Raw genomic sequence first — 22,401 nt, forward strand, 5'->3', positions numbered from 1 at the left:
ACAATGCTCTCTGTTTACTTTAATGCAGATCTTTACACCAATAGCAGTAGAGCAAGGTCTGACATACAACCAAAACATGTTTTAGATGTCATACCCACGGTATAGCATTAGAATAGTTTAATGCAAAGTCATGGATGAAGCAGGAGCTCTGTAAAAATGCTCCAAATAGTATGCCTAAATCAAATCAAAGTAACTTCAAACCAAGTTATGGCAACACATTATTGTGCTAATTACCCATAATATTAGGTAGCCTACATTTGTCAGTTGGTTGAACTATCCTTTTTAAAGGTGGGCCCTTATGGTCGCTTAAATGTCAATGTTCTTAAATAGTTTTCTGACATTGAAAGTTGGATGTAGTTCCGTGCCTGCAATAGCTAACTTTAGTCTAAATTACTAAGAGTACATTGACCTGGAAATCGCTGCTACTATTAGCATGCTATTTCAGGGTCAGCCATTTAAGATCCAGATAGTTTACCCCTATCATTCTGTGGACATCTTTCGGGGTAAGAAACGGTTTAAAGTATTTTAAAATATTGTTCATTTACAACACTTTGTAATTAAGTAGTGAGTCATTGTTAATCCCTTCCTTCAATCACATCTCACTGAGGAAGTTATGTTAGCACACAGGGTCTCAGAGTTGGTCCAACACTCTGTCTGTTTCTCCATGGAGCGGGTTCCTAGAACTGACTCTCTACGGGGACCCAGTTGATGGTTGCACCATGTAGCAACAGCACGCCGAGCAAACTATCCACCGCCTCTGAGCAGGATCCCTTAATCACTGACACAGCGCATGCATTCTCCCTAACCAGATTAGACATGACATTTAAGGACCTAAATTAAGGGTGGAAAACAAGCTACGCTGTTTATAGGCAAAAGTGGGGCTTAGTGTTTGGCTGTCTTTTGGGCAAACTGGGTTGAGGTGATGGTACTCACAGCACTGACAAATGAATGTGAAATTGACTCTGACACTCCCTCCTTCTCAGAGTTAGAATACCCACTGATAGCCGTTTGAGATAAAACATGAATTGTACTTCAGAACTTGGGTGTGTATTATGATACATTTTTGTTGTGCCATTCTTTCTAAATCAGACAAAAGGGTGTGGTAAATAAAAAGGTTCCTGGACTACAACTGTGAACAGAAGTTGTGCAGCACTGAATTCTACAGCCAGGAATCTCCTTCCACAACCCCTTAGTATTATGAGGCTGTTATGTGACTTGACAGATTGATAGCCTGTAAATTACAGGAAAATCAGGTGAAGTAAGGTCACTATGCTCCTGAAAAGATTATCGGGTGACAGCATGTCATCTTTGTTGATCAATCTCATATGGTGAGAGAGCTTTATGATTGTCTGAAGGTTGCAGAGCGTTGCTTTCTCTCAAGTAACAGCTTGCACTGCAGCTCTGCCAAGCGAGTCCTACAGCCAATGGCATTCACTGCATCATGTTCACAATGCAAACATTGCCATGTGATAGGGAGCTGGATAGCAAATTGCACTTTAGATGAAGTCGCAGATGAAGTTCAGTTCATGGTAAACACACCAGTTGGCCAAATTATTCCTTGGAAAAATGGTATATTAGTTAACAGTAGAGGATGCCCTCTTCTCTTTTACTGAATCAAAGATATATGATAAAGGTCAATTATTCTCATGCAAGATCTCTGGGAGCATCACATTACATATCCATCAAGTTCAACTCTACCAAATATTTAGTGAAGCCAACTACATATTTTTGCTGAGTTTCAGCCCAAATGAGACATTACAAAAGGGCTCTGTCTGTCTGTCTGTCTGTCTGTCTGTCTGTCTGTCTGTCTGTCTGTCTGTCTGTCTGTCTGTCTGTCATGTAATCTCTGAACTGTATGTCCCATAGGTCAGGATCTCATTGTCAAACTCAGATGAGTAACTTTGCTGTTAGCTCAGGGTTTATTTATGTTGAACAATGTAATAAGTATATTATTGTTTTTCAGTGGATGCAATACTAGGAAGAGCCTTATACGGTGTCAGCACATACTCAATGGAAGTTAGAAACCCAATGACCCTCTGCTTTGGCAGAGCTCCAAGTCCTATCAAAGTCAAATGAATAGACACCATACACTCAATACACTGTTTCCCCAGTTCCCCTCCCCCTCTCCGACAAGGATAGAGTCATACTAGTAAAATGGGAACATTCCTGCAACAGGAACACAGCCAGCTGCTAGTGCAGACCACAAACAGGAATTGTTGTTGACCAGCCAGCTGTTTACTGCATGTCTCAGTCATAGCGGAAGAGAATGAGGAAATCGATATTGCATTGTATTCTGAACCTAGTAAACATCTTATAAGTATAAACTAAATCCATTCCCCATACTGACTTTATTTTAAGCCTTGCGAAGTGTTAAGGAAATCTATCACGTACCCGAATTACTTGAAGGGGGCTAGGGACAGGCTGTAGTACAGACACGCACCACGTGAACACGATAGTCGCCCCTTATATGGTCATGACGGCGCTCTTTGACTGGAGCGTGAGTTCAGTACGATTCGGAGAAATCAGTAACGTACTCCATGTTCTAACCACTGATGTAAATCAAACGCATACAGCACGTTTTGCGCATAAAAGATCGTGCATTCTGATGCATTGACATTTGCACAAATAATGCATAAAAAAATATATTTGTTTATTACCATAATGTAATAACTGTAATTGATATAATCCGAACATTAATCAATTATGGTTATTTCAACAATCCAGCAATTGTTCGTCAAACATTTGAAATATGCAGCATTTTAGAGTGGAGGGATTACATTGAAAATAATATTGCATGAAAACAATTGAATGATAGCTAATTGTGATAAAATACTTCTCAGTCAAAGGTTTTTGATTTCATGGGTTGTGGAATATAGCAATTTGCACCAAGAAATAAGTCAGGTGTATGACAATTTGAGGTTATTTTAAAAACATCGTTTATTTGACCCACATAACATAGCTAGACAGTTACGAGTTACGTGTCCAGTTGGCTAGATGTGCCAAGACTGAATAAAATCAGGGGAATCGTGCTTGTCGGTTTTTAAATAACATATGAATAGTCAGAGTTGTGTTCAGAAAATGTATGTCATACATACGGAATTCTGTAATAAAATTAATGATTTAATACTTTGTACGGAAAATAATACAAATGATGATTCCCACTATTGGAAATAATTTGAATGATGATCGCACCCACATTGGAAATGGTACATTCCGGATTCTACGTCATCCATTGTTTACAAAATATCGAGGGGGTTACTTGCTTGCTTTTCTGCCGAGCAACGTGGTGAGAGGAAGGAACTGATATACGCTCCCATTCATTTCGAAAATACAGCTGAGAAACACACACAATACAACAAAATGCCTTGTCGAAAGGAGAACTACATCCTCTTGGAGCAGTCTGTTACCGTCGATTCGAAAGAAGTGGACGCTTTGGTCACGAAAATCGGCGAGGCGCTGCAGCTTCACAACAATAGTGCTAATCAAAAGACGATGTCGTGTCTCCACGGTCTCACCGGCAACTGCAGCAGTAGCAACATCAAACAAGCTAACAACAACAATGGCGTGGCCCTACAAAAACGAACCGGGTGCTGCATACCGCTTCGAAACCGGGGGCAACGTAACAGAGCTAGTCCATACAGCTTCCCTGGCTCAAGTAACCAGGAGTGGGACAATTTCAAACCTTGGAACCGAAAGAGGATCAGCGCAGCTGTCGAGAACGACGACCCACATCAGTTACTTCAGGAATTAATATTGTCTGGGAATCTAATCAAAGAAGCAGTCAGGCGGCTGCAGTTCTCTACGACGGAGTGTGGAGATCTTTCGGACAATCTGCAATGCTGATGATGCGGACAATGTATTCATTATCGAGATGTTACGGACAAAACGAAAATACTATTTTGCTGACATGGCTAGCTAACTAGCTATAACGTTATACTATATATGTTGAACGATTAAATGTCATGGTGGTAACGTTAGCATGTCTAATTTGTGACGACTAATTTAGGCTTTTCATTTAGCCAATTAGTTAACGTTAGCAATGTTTGAAACTCACTTCACCTTTTTGATGGTTCATTTAGATTTGTTTATGGGTTGGGACTCTCCTTTTCACTATTCGTTGGCTTAGTTAGTAGCTAGTTATGTAAACCAAGTTAACGCTTTACGTTGACCTTGTTTACAAATCTAATCTCAGGCCGCCAGCATTGCCTGTTTTGTTTTTGTCCGTTAAATTTGAAACGATCCGATTCAAACCAAGGTCTTACGTTACTAGTTAGCATGATAGGCTAGCGCCACACTCATGCCAGGGTGGATTCCAAACGTCTCCAGCAACGTAACACTGACGGCAGCTTTGTATTTCCTTTACAAAGAAGGAACAGGATCAACAACCAGCTACCAAATCGTGTAAGAGACGGAGGCAGGCGACATTTCAAATGGTTGACTAAATGTCTCTTCGAACTGTCTGGAGGCGGTGTATTTTTCATAATGATGGGACACTGTTGTGCTTAACTTTATAATTCCAATGTGGATTAGTGTTTATCATTTTCCAATTGTCTGTGTCAAGTTAATTACCATGACCACTTCGCAACGAAGTATTTCATAATGTTCCTGAGTATTCAGGCCTTTTGGTGTCTTAAAATAAACACGGTGTTTTTTTCAATTTGGTGTGTGTGTATGCTTTTCGCCATCAGATAAAGGTTTCAATAAAATATAGCTAGTAACTGCAGCATTTGGGAAGCCTGTCGACACACTACTATACAAAACGCTGCCCCACGTACACTGAACAAAAATATAAACATGCTACATTTTCAAATATTTTACTGAGTTGAGGTAATCAATATCTGGTGACAAGCATTTGACTCATGGAACGCGACACATCTCCTTCGCATAGAGTTGATTGTGGAATTTTTGTCCCGCTCCTCAATGGTTGGTGGATAGTGGCGGGAAGTGGAATATGCTGTCGTACAATGGGTGACATGTCTGGTTCCAGGAATGACATACAGATCCTTGCGACATGGGGCCGTGCATTAACATGCTGAAACATGAGGTGATGGCGGCGGATGAATGGCACAACAATGGGCCTCTGGATATCGTCATGGTATCTCAGTGCATTACAATTGTCATGGTAAAATGCAATTGTGTTCGTTTTCGGTAGTTTATGCCTGTCCATTCCATAACCCCACTGCCACCATGGGGCACTCTGTTCACAACGTTTACGTCAGCAAACCGATCGCCTACACCACGCCATACACGCTGATACTTGCTCCATACAGTTGAAACCGGTATTCATCCGTGAAGAGCACACTTCTCCAGCGTGCCGGTGACCATCGAAGGTGAGCATTTGCCCACTGAAGTCGGTTACGACTCCGAACTGCAGTCAGGTGAAGACCCTGGTGAGGACAAAGCACACACAGATGAGCTTCCCTGAGATGGTTTCTGACAGTTTGCAAAAATTATTCGGTTGCGCAAACCCACAGCTTCAGTTGTCAGGGTGGCTTGTCTCAGACAATCCTGGATGTGAAGGTCCTGGGCTGGCATGGTTATACATGGTCTGAAGTTGTGAGGCTGGTTGGCTGTACTGCCAAATTCTCTGAACAACGTTGGCGGTGGCTTATAGTACAGAAATTAACATGACATTCTCTGGCAACAGCTCTGGTGGACATTCCTGCAGTCAGCATGACAATTGCATGCTCCCTCAACTTGTGACATTGTGTTGTGTAACAAAACTGCACATTTTAGTGGCCTTTTATTGTCCCCAGCGCAATATGCATCTGTGTGCAAAACATTTGAGAGAAATACACTTTTCATGAGTATGGAATATTTCAGATATTTTATTTCAGCTCATGAAACATGGGACCAACACTTTACATGTGTTTATATTTTTGTTAGGTGTAGTTTCATAGGTGTAACTTCTTTCCCCATTTTAAATGGTACTGCTTTATTTATTCCATCAATTAATGCTCAAAAACATTTAACCCCTGTTCAATATGTTTCTGGGGGAAATTGTTGGGCCTTGCCTGTGTGTAGTCGCTGTTGGAAAGGACACGTCCATTTTCTACAGTGTTACGTTCCGGGGTTTGCCCCCAGTGGCCTACACTACACTGGTTGACGATAGTTTGTGGAAAACATGTTTTGCTCTTCCCTTTACTATATAGCCAATGTGAGGGCCAATAAATTGTTTAAGTGTCTCCTCCCCCATAAATTTTATACTGGATGTTCAGCTACACGTCATTATCATTTATGGTCACAATAGCAGATGTTCGTGCAAATAAAGAATAGATGGTAGCATGTTTTGGTTGTGTCTTACTGTCGTACATGACAGGGGAACATTCTCTTAACTGAGTATCCAGAAATTACATCCTGTTAAGTCAAAGTATCCCGAGTGAATCTCCATGAAGGTCTAGGGATTAAAATATATGAAATTAAGAAGAGAACCACCACTGTTGACCCAAATCCTTATTATTTTCAACATTACACAAGAGAGTTTGTTCTGCAGTAGGCTACATTAGGAAAATGTTGCAATATTCCCTTTTTCTAGACTATGGTGTGACCCAAAATCAGATCCATGTCCACACCTACTTGTGTTTATTCTACCAAAATTGCTCCTCCATATAAACCTGTTTGGTGAGGACATGTTGAGAAGTAGGCACAGCCATATACTATCCTCATGGTGAAACAGAAACCGACCTTGTTTTCATTCTGTTGGTTTGAATCTGTTGATGACCCCATGTGGATAAACTATAATGATAACCACTTTAATTTTCAGTACACAAAGTGTGCTACTGTGGAACAGACACCAGATGGCAGTATACGACTAGGATGTGGAAAACATCAAATTACTTATTTTTTGGCCTGTGAATATTTGAGTCATTTTGGCTTCCAAATAAATCAATAAACTCAAAGAATAAGATTATGAAAACAAATGGACTTCCGTATAGACATATGGGAATTCACAGCTAGTGTGACTGGCTATGAAGTTGAGATTTCCACCAATTTCAACCACAAACGATACTATAAATAATTTTTCAGAGCATTGTGAGGATTTTGCTGGCAACAATCAGAAGCCTATTGTGGCTTGTATGAGGTATAAATAAATGAGGGTTTTCATTGTAAATAGAGAATCATGTAGAAAAGTTTAATTTCAAGCATTCGTAGAGCCTTATCATTTTAAAAGATGTGTATCAAGAGAAAACCAAGTGTGCCAGTGCCACTCCCTCAGGATATACCAGATACTGGAAACCTTGCTGCTGCTATTGCTTTCAATGTCACAAACATTGAATCCTAGATAATTGTATACATAAGGACAAGCTCCTTGTCCTACATTCTTCCCTACAATTACCAAATAAAATCATAGAGGGTTAGAAAAGTGGGGCTGAAGTCATTTGAATGGCATCCAATCTCTTTTAAGATGATCATAGGTTACACTTTATTTTACCTTAACCCTTATTTGGAAGGTGCTTTCAGGACAGAAAAACCCACACCTAATCAGCAGCCATTGTGAGGTGCCACCAATCTCTCCTCCTCAGATACCAGCTTGGCATATGGAAGGCAAACGTTAGAACACACCTGCATGTGTTACTGGAACAAGCAGCAACAAAACGTTGGTTTAACAAACTGATAGCAGACAGGGTTCATTAACCTCATTACCATGTCTCAACTGAAGTGCCCCAGCAAAACAAGGGGGCTGGTCTACCAAATGCCACCTCATAGCAGCTGGGAGAGAAAAGGCTTCATAGGAAATCTATTAATATTTGATTGGTATGATTGTTGTATACTGACATTGTTCTAGACACAGACAGGTGCCAAACCAATGGCACATCAGCCATTGGTTTGTTATGGAGCCCTGTCTGAGCCTTACTGTATGACACGTGTCAAACTCATTCCACGGAGGGCCGCGTGACTGAGGGTTTTTGCTCCGCCCTTGTACTTGATTGGTGAATTAAGGTCACTAATTAGTAAGGAACTCCCCTCGTCTGGTTGTCTAGGTCTTAACTGAAAGGAAAAAACAAAAACCTGCAGACACTTGGCTTCCTTTTCTTACTTTCTTTCTTTCTTTCTTTCTTTCTTTCTTTCTTTCTTTCTTTCTTTCTTTCTTTCTTTCTTTCTTTCTTTCTTTCTTTCTTTCTTTCTTTCTTTCTTTCTTTCTTTCTTTCTTTCTTTCTTTCTTTCTTTTTTTCTCTCCATTTCTCACTGTCTCCACTCAGAATGAAGAGTGGAGTGACGTCTGTGTATCTGTGTATCCTTACCTAGCCTCGCACGGCCATCTGATTTGAGAGTTTAAATAGAATGTAAACTTGCTAGATATGGATGGTCATACAAGGCTAGTCCTTACCAGTCAATGACGAAATTTGACCAGAAAACCAGTTAGATCCATAGGCGTACAAAATTAACTTGTAGCCCCTAGAAATCTTTTTGGTGTCGGATGAAATATTTATTTAGCATTTAAGCTAGCTACTTGGCATTCAATATCTTTACAACATCGCTTAAGCATGGAAAGATATTTATGCCATCTCTTTGACGTGCGTATGTTAAGCCCTTGAGCTAACTCTGGCACTGGATAAATATAAACATTTAGCTTCAGTACAAGACTGAGTCAGCAATGCCTATGATGTTGGGTTAAAATCAGGGTGTGAGTCATTCCTTCAGACTACAATGTGTCGTAACCATTTTGCTTTACTCTCTCTCTCTCTCTCTTTAGTCTTTTTAGCATGGGACTGCTTCGCCAAGTGTGCAAATCCCTTCCCATAATGTGTGGGCCCTAGAGGCTCACAGCGAAATATTTTGGATGATATTTAAAATCCAGTTGTCACTTTGAACTAAATGTTTCACACGATAACTAATTAGTGTCACTTAGGTTGGAAGATGGTTTAGCTCAGGCTGACATTTTCAATGTAGTCTTATGTCTGTCACTATATTCAGACATAAAAAATGTGAAAGTCACTGAACAACTGGAAAAGAGAGGACAATCAAACATGTAGAGGGAAGAAGTTGCCCCTAGCTAGACAGTAAAGGTCAGTTTAGCATTTACCCTCCTGTGTGGTTAGGATTTGAAGAGGGTAAGCTAATTGTAGAAATGTACAGGTTGGATGTGTCAATGCATACATTTTGAGGATTATTCAACAGAGACACACTCTAAACTGACAATTTGTTTTGTATTATGATGCTGTTGGAGTATGGAGATGACGCCTGGTCACACTCATTCAGACATCAGGGGATCAAAGGCATGGCTTCCACAAGGAATAATCCTACCTCTGATTGGTTCACCACAACTTGATTGAAAGGATTTTCACTCATCGATTCAAAATGATGAAGGTATTAAACTGTGAGTATGATTAAGAGTTCCCAAGTGGCGCAGCGGTCTAAGGCACTGCTTCTTAGTGCTAGAGGCATCACTACAGACCCTGGTTCAATTCCAGGCTGTATCACAAACAGCTGTGATTGGGAGTCCCAGTTACATTAGACAGGAGGGGTGTATTCTTCCAAGGACAAAGCAAAGGATATTCCCTGTTGGGTTCAGAGGTCAGACAGGTGGGTGGAGTTTGAGGAGAACACACTACTGGTGCATGCCTTTCTCTCCATGCACCATGTCAAGGTAGACCACTACTCATAACCTCAGTATTGAGTAGCAGTTAACTCATTCTAAGAATACTTACAATTGACTGTTGTAATAGCACCCCACCAAAATGTTTTTTAAATAAACAAATCCATGCAGCTTTAGTCAGACCACTTCCAAATGGTTAAACACTGATTATAACAGTCAGAGATCATCATCTAAACAAGCCTTTTGCTGACAATTTATAGAACATGGCACTGGAACTTTACTAAACACATTACTAAAGACTTACCATGAGAGTAAAGTGCCGATCCTAATGAACTATGGGACCCTGGAAAGCAAGGGGGGATCGATTCTCTATTCTGCTTCCAAAATGGGCACTGTGCTTCCTTGAGGACTGTGTGACGTAAGGGTTTAATGAGACTACGTTTGAAGTTTGGGATGAAAGACTTGTGCTCAGGGCCTCAGCGATGGGGGAGGAACAGATATCTACACACACGAGGTACTTGAAATACCCCCAGCAACAAGCAACAGGCTCGGTATTGCAAGAGCTGGGTTCTGCACGTCCATTCTGATAAGACGACCTTGGGAAAGGAACAGGAGAAGATGCCTCCCTAAGTTAGGAAGAGAAACAACGGCCTGGGAACTGCTTAGTTGGCAGGAGATTAGAAGACAGGTGGCAAGGTTGATAAGGAATGTATGTGTACTGTGGAAAAATACAGCCGCCTAAAGCGGGGTGGAGTTCTCTACTGATGTAAGTTTATGTGTGTGTGTGTGTTAATATAAAAGGCTTTGTTCATTGTAAGGATTTCAGAGCTCTCATGAATAAACGTTTTGACCCTTGTAGGCTGGTTCTCCGTCTGCTTCATTCAACCAGAATCTTACACACTCTGGTGGGGCAGACTGAGTAGTCTAATTGAAGTTCGGTTTAAGAACATTGATAACTTAATTCACGTAACAGTGTCCCAGCAGTGTTTTTGCCTCATGACGTGTTTTGTTCTCTCTCTGCCCTGGGAATGCCTGGCCCTCATTTTGACTTCTGCACCATCCTGCTTCGGATTGAGGCTCTGTACTAGCCATGAAGTTGCAATCCTGAACCGCTTCAAATGACATTGATGACATAGTTGGTTGCCAATGTCAACAATGTTTATAAACGACAACACAGGTCATAAACAATGGTGTAACAAAGCCCTTTAACTTTAACATTGTTACTTTACTCACCTACAGTAGATTGTGTGTCCTATTTCCGACAGGGCTTTAGTACAGCAAAATGAGAGATGAATGGGAGGGAGGAAAGGGGGAACATTTGGGTAAAACATAAATATCCTATTGATCTCACACACACAGAATACTCACATCTGTCCTCTGCTACTCTGACCTATTTGTGAAATACTACCATAAATTACTGGTCAATCTCTTCTCATGTCTCTTTCACCCCATACCCCTAAAAGAAGATGCACTACATAGCCCAGCACATGTCCTTCTGCCTGTCCAAGCGACAATATCCCTCCTTGAACCACTCTACGGTCATCTTAAAATAGTAAGAACGAGTGAGAGAGAAGAGGGCAGAGATATACAGGGAAAGTAAAAGCAGAGAAGGCAGGGTTGTTTATCAAATGGAATCTTTTTTTTTATAGAAACTTAAACATCTTGACATACATTTCACATACATGTTAACAAGAAAGTATGATATTGTGATCAGTAATGTAAACTATATTTTCTAGCAGTTTTTCCTGACTAAACCTGTTGTATGTTAAACACAGCTGCAAGGCTGCGGGATGTCTAACCATTTCTCTCAGGCAGAAATATTTACCCCAGGGATAGAACTGTTAGCAAAGTGAATATACTTCCAGAGCCATGAAATAGGAATTGAGTTTGGGGTCCAAGTACTTAGACACAACTAGCATTCAAACTAAAACAGTTTATATTCTCCTCTCTATTACCATCCTGTATGAGAAACAATACAGTGGCTATTTCCTATGTTCGATAGTTACTCTTTTAAAAAGGTAACATCGGTTGAGTGGTGTATGTCTGTTTAGTGTTAGTAACTTGTGCTGGGGCTGCTTGTAAAACCCAAGAGATTTATCCTCTAAAAAGAATCCAGGAAAAGGATGCAGTAAAATAAACAGCTCAACTCATAAAGCATCCGAAGTAAAAACTGTTGTGACATGCCTGGTCCGGATGGTGTCTGAACCACTGTCAACACACACTCTCTCTCCCTCAGTCTCTCTCTCTGATCTCTCCCTTCTCTTAACTGTCTTTCTCTCTCACACACACACACACACACACAAGCACGCACACACACACAGTTTTGTTTTGCTATCCTTGTGGGGACCAAATAATTGATTCCAATCCCAAATCTTATTTTCCCTAAACTTAACCCATAACCTAACCATAACACTAACCATAAACCTAAGACTAACCTAAACCCCTAATCCTAAAACTACACCTAACCCTAATTCTGACCCTAACCCTAGAATAGGATTTTTCTGGGCCCACAAGGATAGTTCAACACACACACACGCACACGCACACACGCACGCACACACACACACACACACACACACACAAACTAATTAGCTTGCCTGACTGTGTGTGTGTACATTTTCTCCAGAGGGTTGGGAGTACTTGTCCAGCTGGGACATGGATAGTGCTCTCATCCCTGTAGATCAAACACATGCAAATTAATTATATTCCAATAGCCTCACCAGAGAGCATGCTGATTGGTGCGCTCTGTCTGATTGACTCCCTTATTATTTGAGCTCATGTGTGTTTTATAAAAACTCACAGGGCCTGTTCAAACGGGACTCATCTGATGCAGCATCAAAAGGACTATTATCTCTCTCATGTTGATCACTCTCCTGCCAACACAAAACGTTTTCCTGGGGTTGATGCCAGTTCTATTTGTCATTTATTCCCCAAATACAAATACAGAGGATAGAACATTGTATAAATGATACAATCCCTCCAATAATATTGAATGAGTGTACTGAGATTATTGTCCTTAACTCTCTCGTCTAGACAGGTGGTTCCCAACCGGTGTACCACAGCACACTGGTGTGCCTCCAGGAACTCTCAGATGTGCCTTGAAACTTTTCCTATTATTGAAAACAAATGTAACAGTCAATTATAGGCTAAACATGACATGTGGAATGCGCATGGGATTTCTGACTTAGAAGCACTAGTGCCAGTCAGATAATACATGAAATGGGATCTGTAGCCTAACTTGTTTCTCAGGCTGTTTGAGGGGCGTGCATCACGAGCAAAGTAATTTGTATAATTTTGTTTCATCTGTGAAAAACATTAGCACAGGCAAGTCTGATATTTATTATGGCTCTGTGCTTAGCTATACCACAGCCTCTGCCATGAAAATAAACGGAGCATGGCTTTGTGTCTGTGGTTGCACATTTGCCATGCAGAAAACCGCTCGTCTGTAGCCCAAACCATTCTAAACTAAATTAAACATCATAAGAAAGGAACTATCAAAACTATAACAAATATTTCAAATAAACCCTATTTAACCTATATTTAAAAAGATTTGTCACAGAAAATAGATGTTTTTCAGTATGGCTCAGATGAGATGGAGGTCATTACCACTAAGTAAATTAATAGGGACATTTTAGGTGTGCCAAAGAATTTATATCCCATCAATGTGTGCTAAGGTTAAAAAAAAAAGGTTGGGAACCACTGGTCTAGACAAATAAGTAGGCCCTCGTGCTAAAACAAGGGGTCACAATGAAAATATAAAAAAAATGTGTTCTGCCAAGTGAGAACTACTACTGTGAACTACTGCTATTTTGTTTGTTTGGCCAGAAATTGTTGGGAAAGGGTTCACTGTACATCAATTTTCTTCTATATCTTATCTCAAAATGGCTGCCATACCATGTAGATTTACAATATGCACGCAATCCACTTTGTTCCATTTAATGAAACATTCATCACTACTTCAGTGCTGTATGCCCAATGTCTCAGACTGCTGATTTAATATTTAGACTGTCCTCAAATGTTAACCGGCCCATAATGCATTGACATCTGTGCAGGTTGGCCATAATATCAGGGACTCCTACATGTCCAAGAGATAAGGGGCTGACCCTGTGGCCCAATAGCCATGTAAGGGAATCTTTGACTGTCAGGAGTAAAAACAATACTTTCTTGAGAATGTTCGGAAAAAGCTCTTCAGTTTCGGAGAAGGCTGAAGGTGAGGTTTGGAAGAGGCAAAAAATCCTATGGTCTGGAAATATTTTCCCTACATGATTAAATACAGGATAATCCGTATGTATGTACAGTATATCATTTACAGTATTTATAGGTGACTGCAGGGGAGAAATGTGAGAAAAGCATTTTATTTCAGTGCTACATAGAGAAAACATTCTACTCTGAGGGCAGGTTGGATTGTGTTATGGAGGTGGCACGGTCTCTTCCCATTGGACACACCACTTAATCAATGAGATTACAACCTATTTTCACCCACTCAGAAATACAACCAAAAGTTTGTTGAATTCCTAATGTGGTATAACAATGATTCCCTTAATTCCCTTAATTGGCTTTCACTCCTTCTAAAAGCACAACCAAATTCCAATGGAAAATCAAATGTCAGATTTTTGGTTTAGTTGTCACCAAAACGTGTTATCACTGTGCTTTCAACCATTTTAAAAGCACAACAAAGTTCAACTGAGAATACAAGGGTAGATAGTTTGTTTATTCATTTATACAACAACTTAACGTGTTATTACTGTACTTCATATACTAACACAACCAAATGACCTGGATTGCAATTGAGATTATTTAAGTACATGGTGCATGTAGTCAGAGCTGTTTGAGATTCTGAACAGATTATTACAGCAATTGTGAAGATCTCCGCAGACCTGAATCCAACATACAGTATATTGTTATTATATTATTATCAAAATTCCATTTGAAATCAACCACAGCTTGAAACCCTCAGCCTATATTTGTCTATATTTTAGTTTAAACTATAGCATTTGATGACTTCCCAAATGCTATACAGGCCTCAATAGTATCACTGATGTTATATGATTAATAAAGTATGGTCACATTTCATTTGCTCTGTTAAACCTACCCTGTGGAAAGACTTTAACCAGTTCAGGATATTTGTGTGTGCTCTGCATACAGACTTGACTCGGGGACTCCTCCTCCCAGCGCCCTTATGGTATTTCACTGTGACCCCGCAGGAAAAAGAGACCGGGTGAAGAAGAAGTCAAATCTGTTTATTGCTCTCCAATGACGTCATGTTGTACTGTTCTATACATCATAACATACTACATCTTTCAATGGAGAGAAGTTTAGAAATATCAAACACAATATAACATCATTCAGTCTATACTGTACATCTTGTCTATGTGACACATACAGAGGAGACAGAACATGCAACAGTTGTCAGAGAACACAACACTGAAAAAGGTTAGCCATGAAAGTTGTGGCTAATCTTTCAGGTGACATATAAGTAATTGTCCCCCCCCCCATCATCCTTTAGATATGTCCTATACATTGTACACACTGTCATATTGTGATGGTATTCCTAAAGCTGGAATCCTTCATGGTGAAACAACCACATCCGCTTGCAATGTTTTTTCCCCCTCTGACATCATTGCACGTGCGATAAAAGAGCACAGTATGAACCAATTACATTTTTTACCATGCTTCGCGACACTCCTCAGCTCAGCAACAAAAACATAAATGGTGGGGCAGCCAGTAGTGTTGTTTCCCCCAACTACAGATTCCATCTTTAACCCAATTGACTTAACTTTTCCATAGCTTTTTCTCCACAGCTGCCCTTGTGGTCCGTCTTCCGCACTACCACCAGAGGTCACCCCCTCCACTACTCCGTGTGCTGGCCCTCTCCCTTCCCTGCAGCATCTCCGTCACACTCCTGGCATAAACATCCCTCAGGTTCACCCCTCCTCCCCTTGCTGCCCCACCCACCTCAGAGTCACCCAGCGAACCCCGCGCCAGCCTCTTGAGCGCCTCCCCGTGCCGCAGTGCCGCCTCCTTCATCTTGAGAGTGAAGTAGCAGGCAGAGAAGCGGTCGTTGATGATAGCGATGGGCAGTGCCAAGATGAGGATTCCAGACAAGATGCAGAGAAAGGCCAGCACCTTGCCCAGGGTGGTGTCGGGGCGGATGTCTCCGTACCCCACCGTGGTCATGGAGGTGGTGGCCCACCACCAGGCACAGGGCACGCTGCTGAAGGTGGTGCCGGGGATGTCATGCTCCAGGGCAAACTCCACCATGGCGAAGATGGAGATGCCCACGGAGAGGAAGAGGAGCAGGAGACCCACCTCCTCGTAGCACTGGGCAATGGTCAGGCCCAGGGACTTGAGGCCTGGGAGACACAGGGATACAGAGGGCTGGGGTTAATTATACATCTTGTAAGAAGATGAAATGACAGATTACTTATTCAGGTCGTACACCTGAAAGTGCATTGTCTAACGTTAGATAGTCTGATGGCTGTCTGCACTGATGCGTTAGAATGATGCCATCTGTTGGAAGACCATGCTGAAAGTGTGCACTCTTTGATGGTATGCAAATCTTAGTGTGTGGCAGGTGCACACTTTCAAGTGTAGAATATTTTACCTGAAAAATTAACTCTTAAGTCAGTCTTAATACCTTTTCACTTGCCTAACATGAAGGTACTGTAGTGCATCTATACAACTTATACAATGTATTCCACAAACAGCTAATGTAAACAATGACAAGTGATGATGTGCGAAACTCATGACTGAGAATTTAGTGAGGAAAATTTAACAGCAAGCTGGCAGTTAAAACAAGTGCAAAACTCTAAATATACACAACTGAGCAGGTGGTAGGACTATTCACACGCTGAAATTGCTTGTAAAGCTCTCCAAACTCCTCAAGTAGAAAATAGATATTGGGTGAAGTTTACCAAGTATACTTTATGTTCTTTTTATCAAATCTCTGGCCACTTAAATAAATGGACTTAATAAAGGTATCACTAGTCACTTTAAATGCCGCCACTTTAATAATGTTTACATATCCTACATTACTCATCTCATGTATATACTGTATTCTATACCAACTACTGCATCTTGTCTCTGCCGCACACCATCGCTCATCCATATGTAAATGTTCATATTCTATTCATCCCTTTACATTTGTGTGTATAAGGTAGTTGTGAATTTGTTAGATTACTTGTTAGATATTACTGCACTGTCGGAACTAGAAGCACAAGCATTTCGCTACACTTGCATTAACATCTGCTAACCATGTGTATGTGACCAATAACATTTGATTTGATCAACTGAAACACTATTGTGAAACCTATATGGGATCAAAATAAGACCTAGCTAGCACATTTGGTTCTTTGGAAGTTGTGGGAAAGCACGTTTTTGGTTTCCATTGGTTTTGGAAATGAAGCCATAAGTTTCCTTTGCGGTAAAACTGAACGTTTTTTAAACGTTCTGAGAACAGAAGTGAACATTTTGCCTGTGGCCTCGTGTCAGTGCATCCTAGATCAGTCGACCTCTCGTCGCCTTTTCTTTTTTCTTTCCTCATCATTGAAAGGACAAGATGTGATGTGCTGGCTCTGTATCTGTCACAGTCTCTGATCTACTGCCTCCCCTCTTATCTTCTCTTTTGGTGTGGTAACATCCTCTCCCTTCATTATGCATGGACTCACAGCCTACATCCCAAACCAGGGTTTTCATCCCTCGCCAAAATCAGCAACATCCAAGCCATTCACACGCACGGACACAAATGTACACAGACACACACAAATGGACTCAGGAACATTCATCTGTCAGGCCCCCCTTTCTCAATCTCCTGAGGAAATTTGTGAAATATGAATGAATATTTTTTTTCTCCTTCTCCTAGCCTGTCATCGTTCCCTTTCTCACTCTTGCTATTTAGTTCTCTGTGAACTCTGAAGCATTTATTTGGGCTGCAATTTCTGAGGCTGGTAACTCTAATGAACTCTGGGTCTTCCTTTCCTGTGGCGGTTCTCCATCATAGTGCATGATGGTTTTTTGCGACTGCACTTGAGTTCTTGACATTTTCCAGATTGACTGACCTTCATGTCTTAAAGTAATGATGGACTGTCATTTTTAGTTGCTTATTTGAGCTGTTCTTGCCATAATATGGCCTTGGTCTTTTACCAAATAGGGCCATCTTCTGTATACCACCCCTACCCTGTCACAACACAACCGATTGGCTCAAATGCATTAAGAAGGTAAGAAATTCTACAAATTAACTTTGAACAAGGCACACCTGTTAATTAAAATGCATTCCAGGTGACTACTACAAATGATTATACTGTATGTGTCACGCCCTGATCGGTTTCACCTGTCCTTGTCTCCACCCCCTCCAAGTGTCGCCCATATTCCCCATTATCCCGTGTATTTATACCTGTGTTTTCTGTTTGTCTGTTGCCAGTTCGTCTTGTTTGTCAAGCTTACCAGCGTTCGTCCAGTCAGCTCCTGTCTTTTCCCAGTCAGCTCCTGTCTTTTCCCAACCTCTCTTTTTCTCGTCCTCATGGTTTTTGACCCTTGCCTGTCTGGACCCTGTACCTGCCCGCCCGACCACTCTGCCTGAGCCTGCCTGCCGTCCTGTACCTTTGCTCCTACTCTAGATTATCGACCCCTGCCTGCCTTGACCTGTTGTTTGCCTGCCCCTGTTGTCACAATAAACATTGTTACTTCACACAGTCTGTACTTGGGTCTTACCTTGATCCTTGATAGTATGTATAGATAGATGACTACATTACCTGTGGAGTGGCGTCCCAGTTTGAGCATGCGCAGGAACCTCATGAGCCTGAGCACCTGCACCACGCGGCCCATGTTCTCCAGCTCTGTAGAGCCACCGTGAAGACTCTCAACTGCCAGAGTCACATAGAAGGGCAGTATGGCTAGCAGGTCGATCACATTGGGAATGCTACAGGTGAAGCGGCACTTGTCGCGTACGCAGACGAAGCGTAGCACCAGCTCGCCAGTGAACCACACCACGCACACATATTCCAGTGCATCCACGAAGAAAGGTGTACCCCCGTCACTGCCCCCACTCTCATCACCGATCCCGTTCCCACCCACATCCCCCAGGTCCAGCGAGATGAGCACAATGTTGACAATGGATACCGCCACGAAGATGATGGACAGCGTGCCGAAGGCGCGTGCCGCTCGTGAAGACTCTGGCTTCTCCAGCAGTTCCCACAGGCGCCGGCGGAGATCTGGGCATGCGGCGTGGTTGAAGTCTTCATCCTGGCTTTCGTCAGCTTCAGCCTCGTTCCGCACGTCCAGGCTCTCCTTGAGCTCCTTGCGGCGGTAGTAGCGTTCCCGGCAGCAGGGATCGATGCAGAGCTCGTCGATGCCCCAGTACTCAATCTCCTGGAGGAAGGAGAGTACGCAAAGCTCCTCCCTGACATGCAGGTGGCCTGTGCGGTAGAAGTTTATCACATACTGGAAGGTCTGTGAGCTGCGGTCGAAGAAGAACTCATTCTCCAGGAAGTCAGCGTCGTCGCAGAGCTCCAGGGCAGAGTCCCGTGTGGACAGGGCCAGCTTGCCCAGCCGGGTTTCTGGGTGGGATGCCAGCAGCTCCTGGGAGAGAACGTAGCGACTGCCGCCCACATTGATGGTGAAGAAGTCCAGTGGGTCACCACAGACAGGAGGGGGCTCGCTGTAGAAGACGCTGGAGTCTATGGACTGGAGGGAGGTGCTGACCCCGTAGAACTCAGCTGGGCTGGATGAGCTGCTCATCATGGTGGGCACAGGCCTGCCTGGGGTGGAGGGGAAAACCTGAAGGGCACCAGGAGTGCAGTTGGGGATCAAGGAAAAGGTAAAACACTGAGGTCAACAGTTGTTCAGGTTCAAAATAGTGACTGGCACCAAAGCCAATTAAGACCACCTAGAGAACAGTTAACATGTAAGTCAGAATCTTCATAATAATTCCAAGAGGAATTCTCTACTCTGTCCCTGCTTGTTCCATCCCCTGTGTAGCCTATTAGCCATGTGGCAAGGGAATACATTGTACAGCTTGGCTAGAAGCAGCCATTAGTTATCCCTAATCCTCAGTTAAACTCCTTCTGCTCCCTGAATGAAGGAATCCACATTTCATTGGCTGCTCCTACCAAGAGCATCATGTCTGACATCAGATGAGTGAGAGGGGGAGAGAGAGCGCGAGAGAGAAAGAGAGGGGAGTGAGAGACAGGGAAAGAGCCTCTGGCCGTGTCCTACTTATTCAAAGCTCTTTGTAGAGATTTAAATATTTTAGCTGGCCTACCTAATTAATACAACTAATATTCCTATTCCCGTAATCATTAATTCCCTTTGTTAAGTCTATCTGCTATCTAACAACGTCATGGTGGTAATTAAGTCGCACATATTTAAAAGATAAATCCTGAAAAATGGATATCAGAGCAGTTGATCTGTTGGCAAGAACACAGACACTGTAGAATGTGCTCACCTGTCATGACTGAAAGGAACTACCATATAGTGAAAACATGCTGTGTGTAAAAGTGAAGGATGATGATGATTTTCCCCCATTTTAAGTGAGAGGAGGAAGATAATACCTATGCTATACCAATTGATATTGGAACAAATCCAAAAGGGGCATGTAATGAACATGATGGGAGTCAGCGAGCTGGTTTCAAGCGCAGGGCGCAGCAGGTGTTTATTGTAAAGGACCACAGGAGGAGTCAGGTAGCTGGGTCCAGGGGCAGGCAGAAGGTCATACACAGGGGGTCCAACAAGGCAACAGTACAGGCAGGGAAAAGGCTAGTAACGTAGTCCGGGAGATCAGGCAATAGGTAGATGACAGGAAATTCAATAGGCTAAAGTACAGACAGGGAATAGGCGTCGTTAGTGAGGCAGGCCAAAACGATCATACACGGGAGTAAATCACGGGGAAACACAGCGCTACGAAAGACGTGTGTCACAAAACAAACAATACCTCACAGTGATGGGGTGCAAAGAACTGAACTAAATAGAGTGTGATAATGACATACAGGTGTGTGAACAGGTGATCAGAATTCAGGTGATTGGGATCTGGAGAGTGAGCTGTGTTCAGGGGATCTAGGTGTTTGCGAGAGTAAACTGGAAAGTGGCCTGGAAAGTGAGCTGCGTTCAGGGGATCTAGGTGTTTGAGAGCGTGAGCTGGAAAGTGGGCTGGAAAGTGAGCTGCGTTCAGGGGATCTACGTGTTTGAGGGTGTGAGTTGGAAGCAGACGTTACAGGGCAAAATGTAAATTGCAATTTAAATCAAAAACGTATATGATCCTACCACACACGTTACTGAGTATGGAGATATTCTGATTATGCTAACTCTACATGTTTCTAATGTCTCTAAATGGCTGTGTGAGCAAATACACATATAATGAGAAAATTAAATAAGACGCCAGAATCATGAGTAAATTGGATTTTCATGCAGGCAATCACATTAACGAATGTGGTCATTGCAGAAGATATGAAGAGCATACATGAGCAGACTGTATCACAACTGGCCGTGATTGGGAGTGCCATAGGGCGGCGCACAATTGGCCCAGCGTCGTCTGGGTTTGGCCGGTGTAGGCCGTCATTGTAAATAAGAATTTGTTCTTAACTGACTTGCCTAGTTAAAAAATAAATAATACATGACAGAAAAGGCAGGATAAATGGTTGTCTAGACAATAACATTGTAAAATGGCATCCTATTACACAATAACTACAACAACATATTACTGGCACAACATCATAATGAAAACGAAATGTACTCTTGTTTTTAATTTCAATTGCAAATAAAATAACTACCTACATTTTGTAAGCCTAGTGGGTGAGCAGTTTGGATTATGTAATAACAGAGCACCACATGTGTTTCGAATGAAAAATAGCTGTAGATATTCTGGTTATTATATAAATCATGAATAAATACGCAATATACAAGTTGCTGTCAATTATTTATTACATTGAAATAAAGTATTAATACGTTTTGCATTAAATAGTTACTTGTTGTCAGAGAAATTAGGTTACTGGAATGAACCATCTCTGAAAGATTAGGCTGTACTGTATCAAGTGGACCACCAAACTACAGTAGTAGGCACGAAACTAGCCCGACTAATATAATTTAGCCAATTTAACAACCTAACAAGGGGAAAAAGATTGGTCTTACCTGGCTATATATCGAGAGTTTTCATCTTGATAAAAGGGATGGTTGAGTTTTTCATCCTCTCCATTAGCCAAGTTCCTTTTTATACTCTGCGAAAAACAGCCAGTTATGTGTTTTGACACTAGTGTTGGTCATGATTCTTATCTTCTTGCGAGCAGAAGTGAAAAAGAGCGCCAGTTACTCGAAGAAAACATGACAAAACTCCGTGCGTTTCAGACAGCTCTATGACCTCAGATGCGCACTAGACCATATTGGCTCTATCCTTGCTATCCTGAATCCTTTGGACCTCCCTACCCCTTTAAAGTTGAAATAAAAAATGGTTTAAGGTTAGGGTTAGGTAAGGGTTATGGTTAATGGTAGGGGTTAATGGTATGGTATGGAGGTCCCAATGATTCCGGATTCTAACCCTTTTGGCTCGCGGTGCTTTTTCAAAATGTTGAGTAGCAACGAGCACACGCAAGGAGTGGCGTTAGGAGCGAACTGTTTTTCTGAATATAGCATGCAAATGTCTTATGATGGATCTTTAAATATCCAATTTAGCCTATTCATATTAGAAACCGTGAAAATAAATATTTCATATGAGTTTTGAACGCTGGCTTATCATTAATGATATTACGTTATGCAGATTGATATTTCTAGAGAAATGGCATTTTAGACAATTTCACAAAATGGTTTCATCAAAAAATGTGACCCATCTCAAATGTTTTCTAACTGCAACACATTTTTTGTCCATTCATGTCTCTGAA

The 22,401-nt window shown here is 41.8% G+C and overlaps 2 protein-coding genes across 2 annotated transcripts; one reads left to right on the top strand and one right to left on the bottom strand.

The window, feature by feature from the left end:
* The first annotated feature begins 3,249 nt into the window (after positions 1–3,249).
* gbp (glycogen synthase kinase binding protein) lies at positions 3,250–4,657 on the top strand. Its single transcript, XM_014201193.2, has one exon. The coding sequence runs from the start codon at positions 3,361–3,363 to the stop codon at positions 3,841–3,843; it is 483 nt and encodes a 160-aa protein (XP_014056668.1). The 5' UTR covers positions 3,250–3,360; the 3' UTR covers positions 3,844–4,657.
* A 10,100-nt stretch (positions 4,658–14,757) lies between these two features.
* Positions 14,758–22,282, bottom strand: LOC106605476 (potassium voltage-gated channel subfamily V member 1). The gene is made up of 3 exons (XM_014201192.2): positions 21,659–22,282; positions 18,289–19,312; positions 14,758–15,891 (listed from the first exon to the last, which is right to left on the bottom strand). Exons 2-3 carry the CDS (start codon positions 19,274–19,276, stop codon positions 15,365–15,367), a joined length of 1,515 nt encoding a protein of 504 aa, XP_014056667.1. The 5' UTR covers positions 19,277–19,312; positions 21,659–22,282; the 3' UTR covers positions 14,758–15,364.
* Positions 22,283–22,401: the final 119 nt, after the last annotated feature.

Source organism: Salmo salar, chromosome ssa05, assembly GCF_905237065.1.
Source record: "Salmo salar chromosome ssa05, Ssal_v3.1, whole genome shotgun sequence".
NCBI classification, from domain to species: domain Eukaryota; kingdom Metazoa; phylum Chordata; class Actinopteri; order Salmoniformes; family Salmonidae; genus Salmo; species Salmo salar.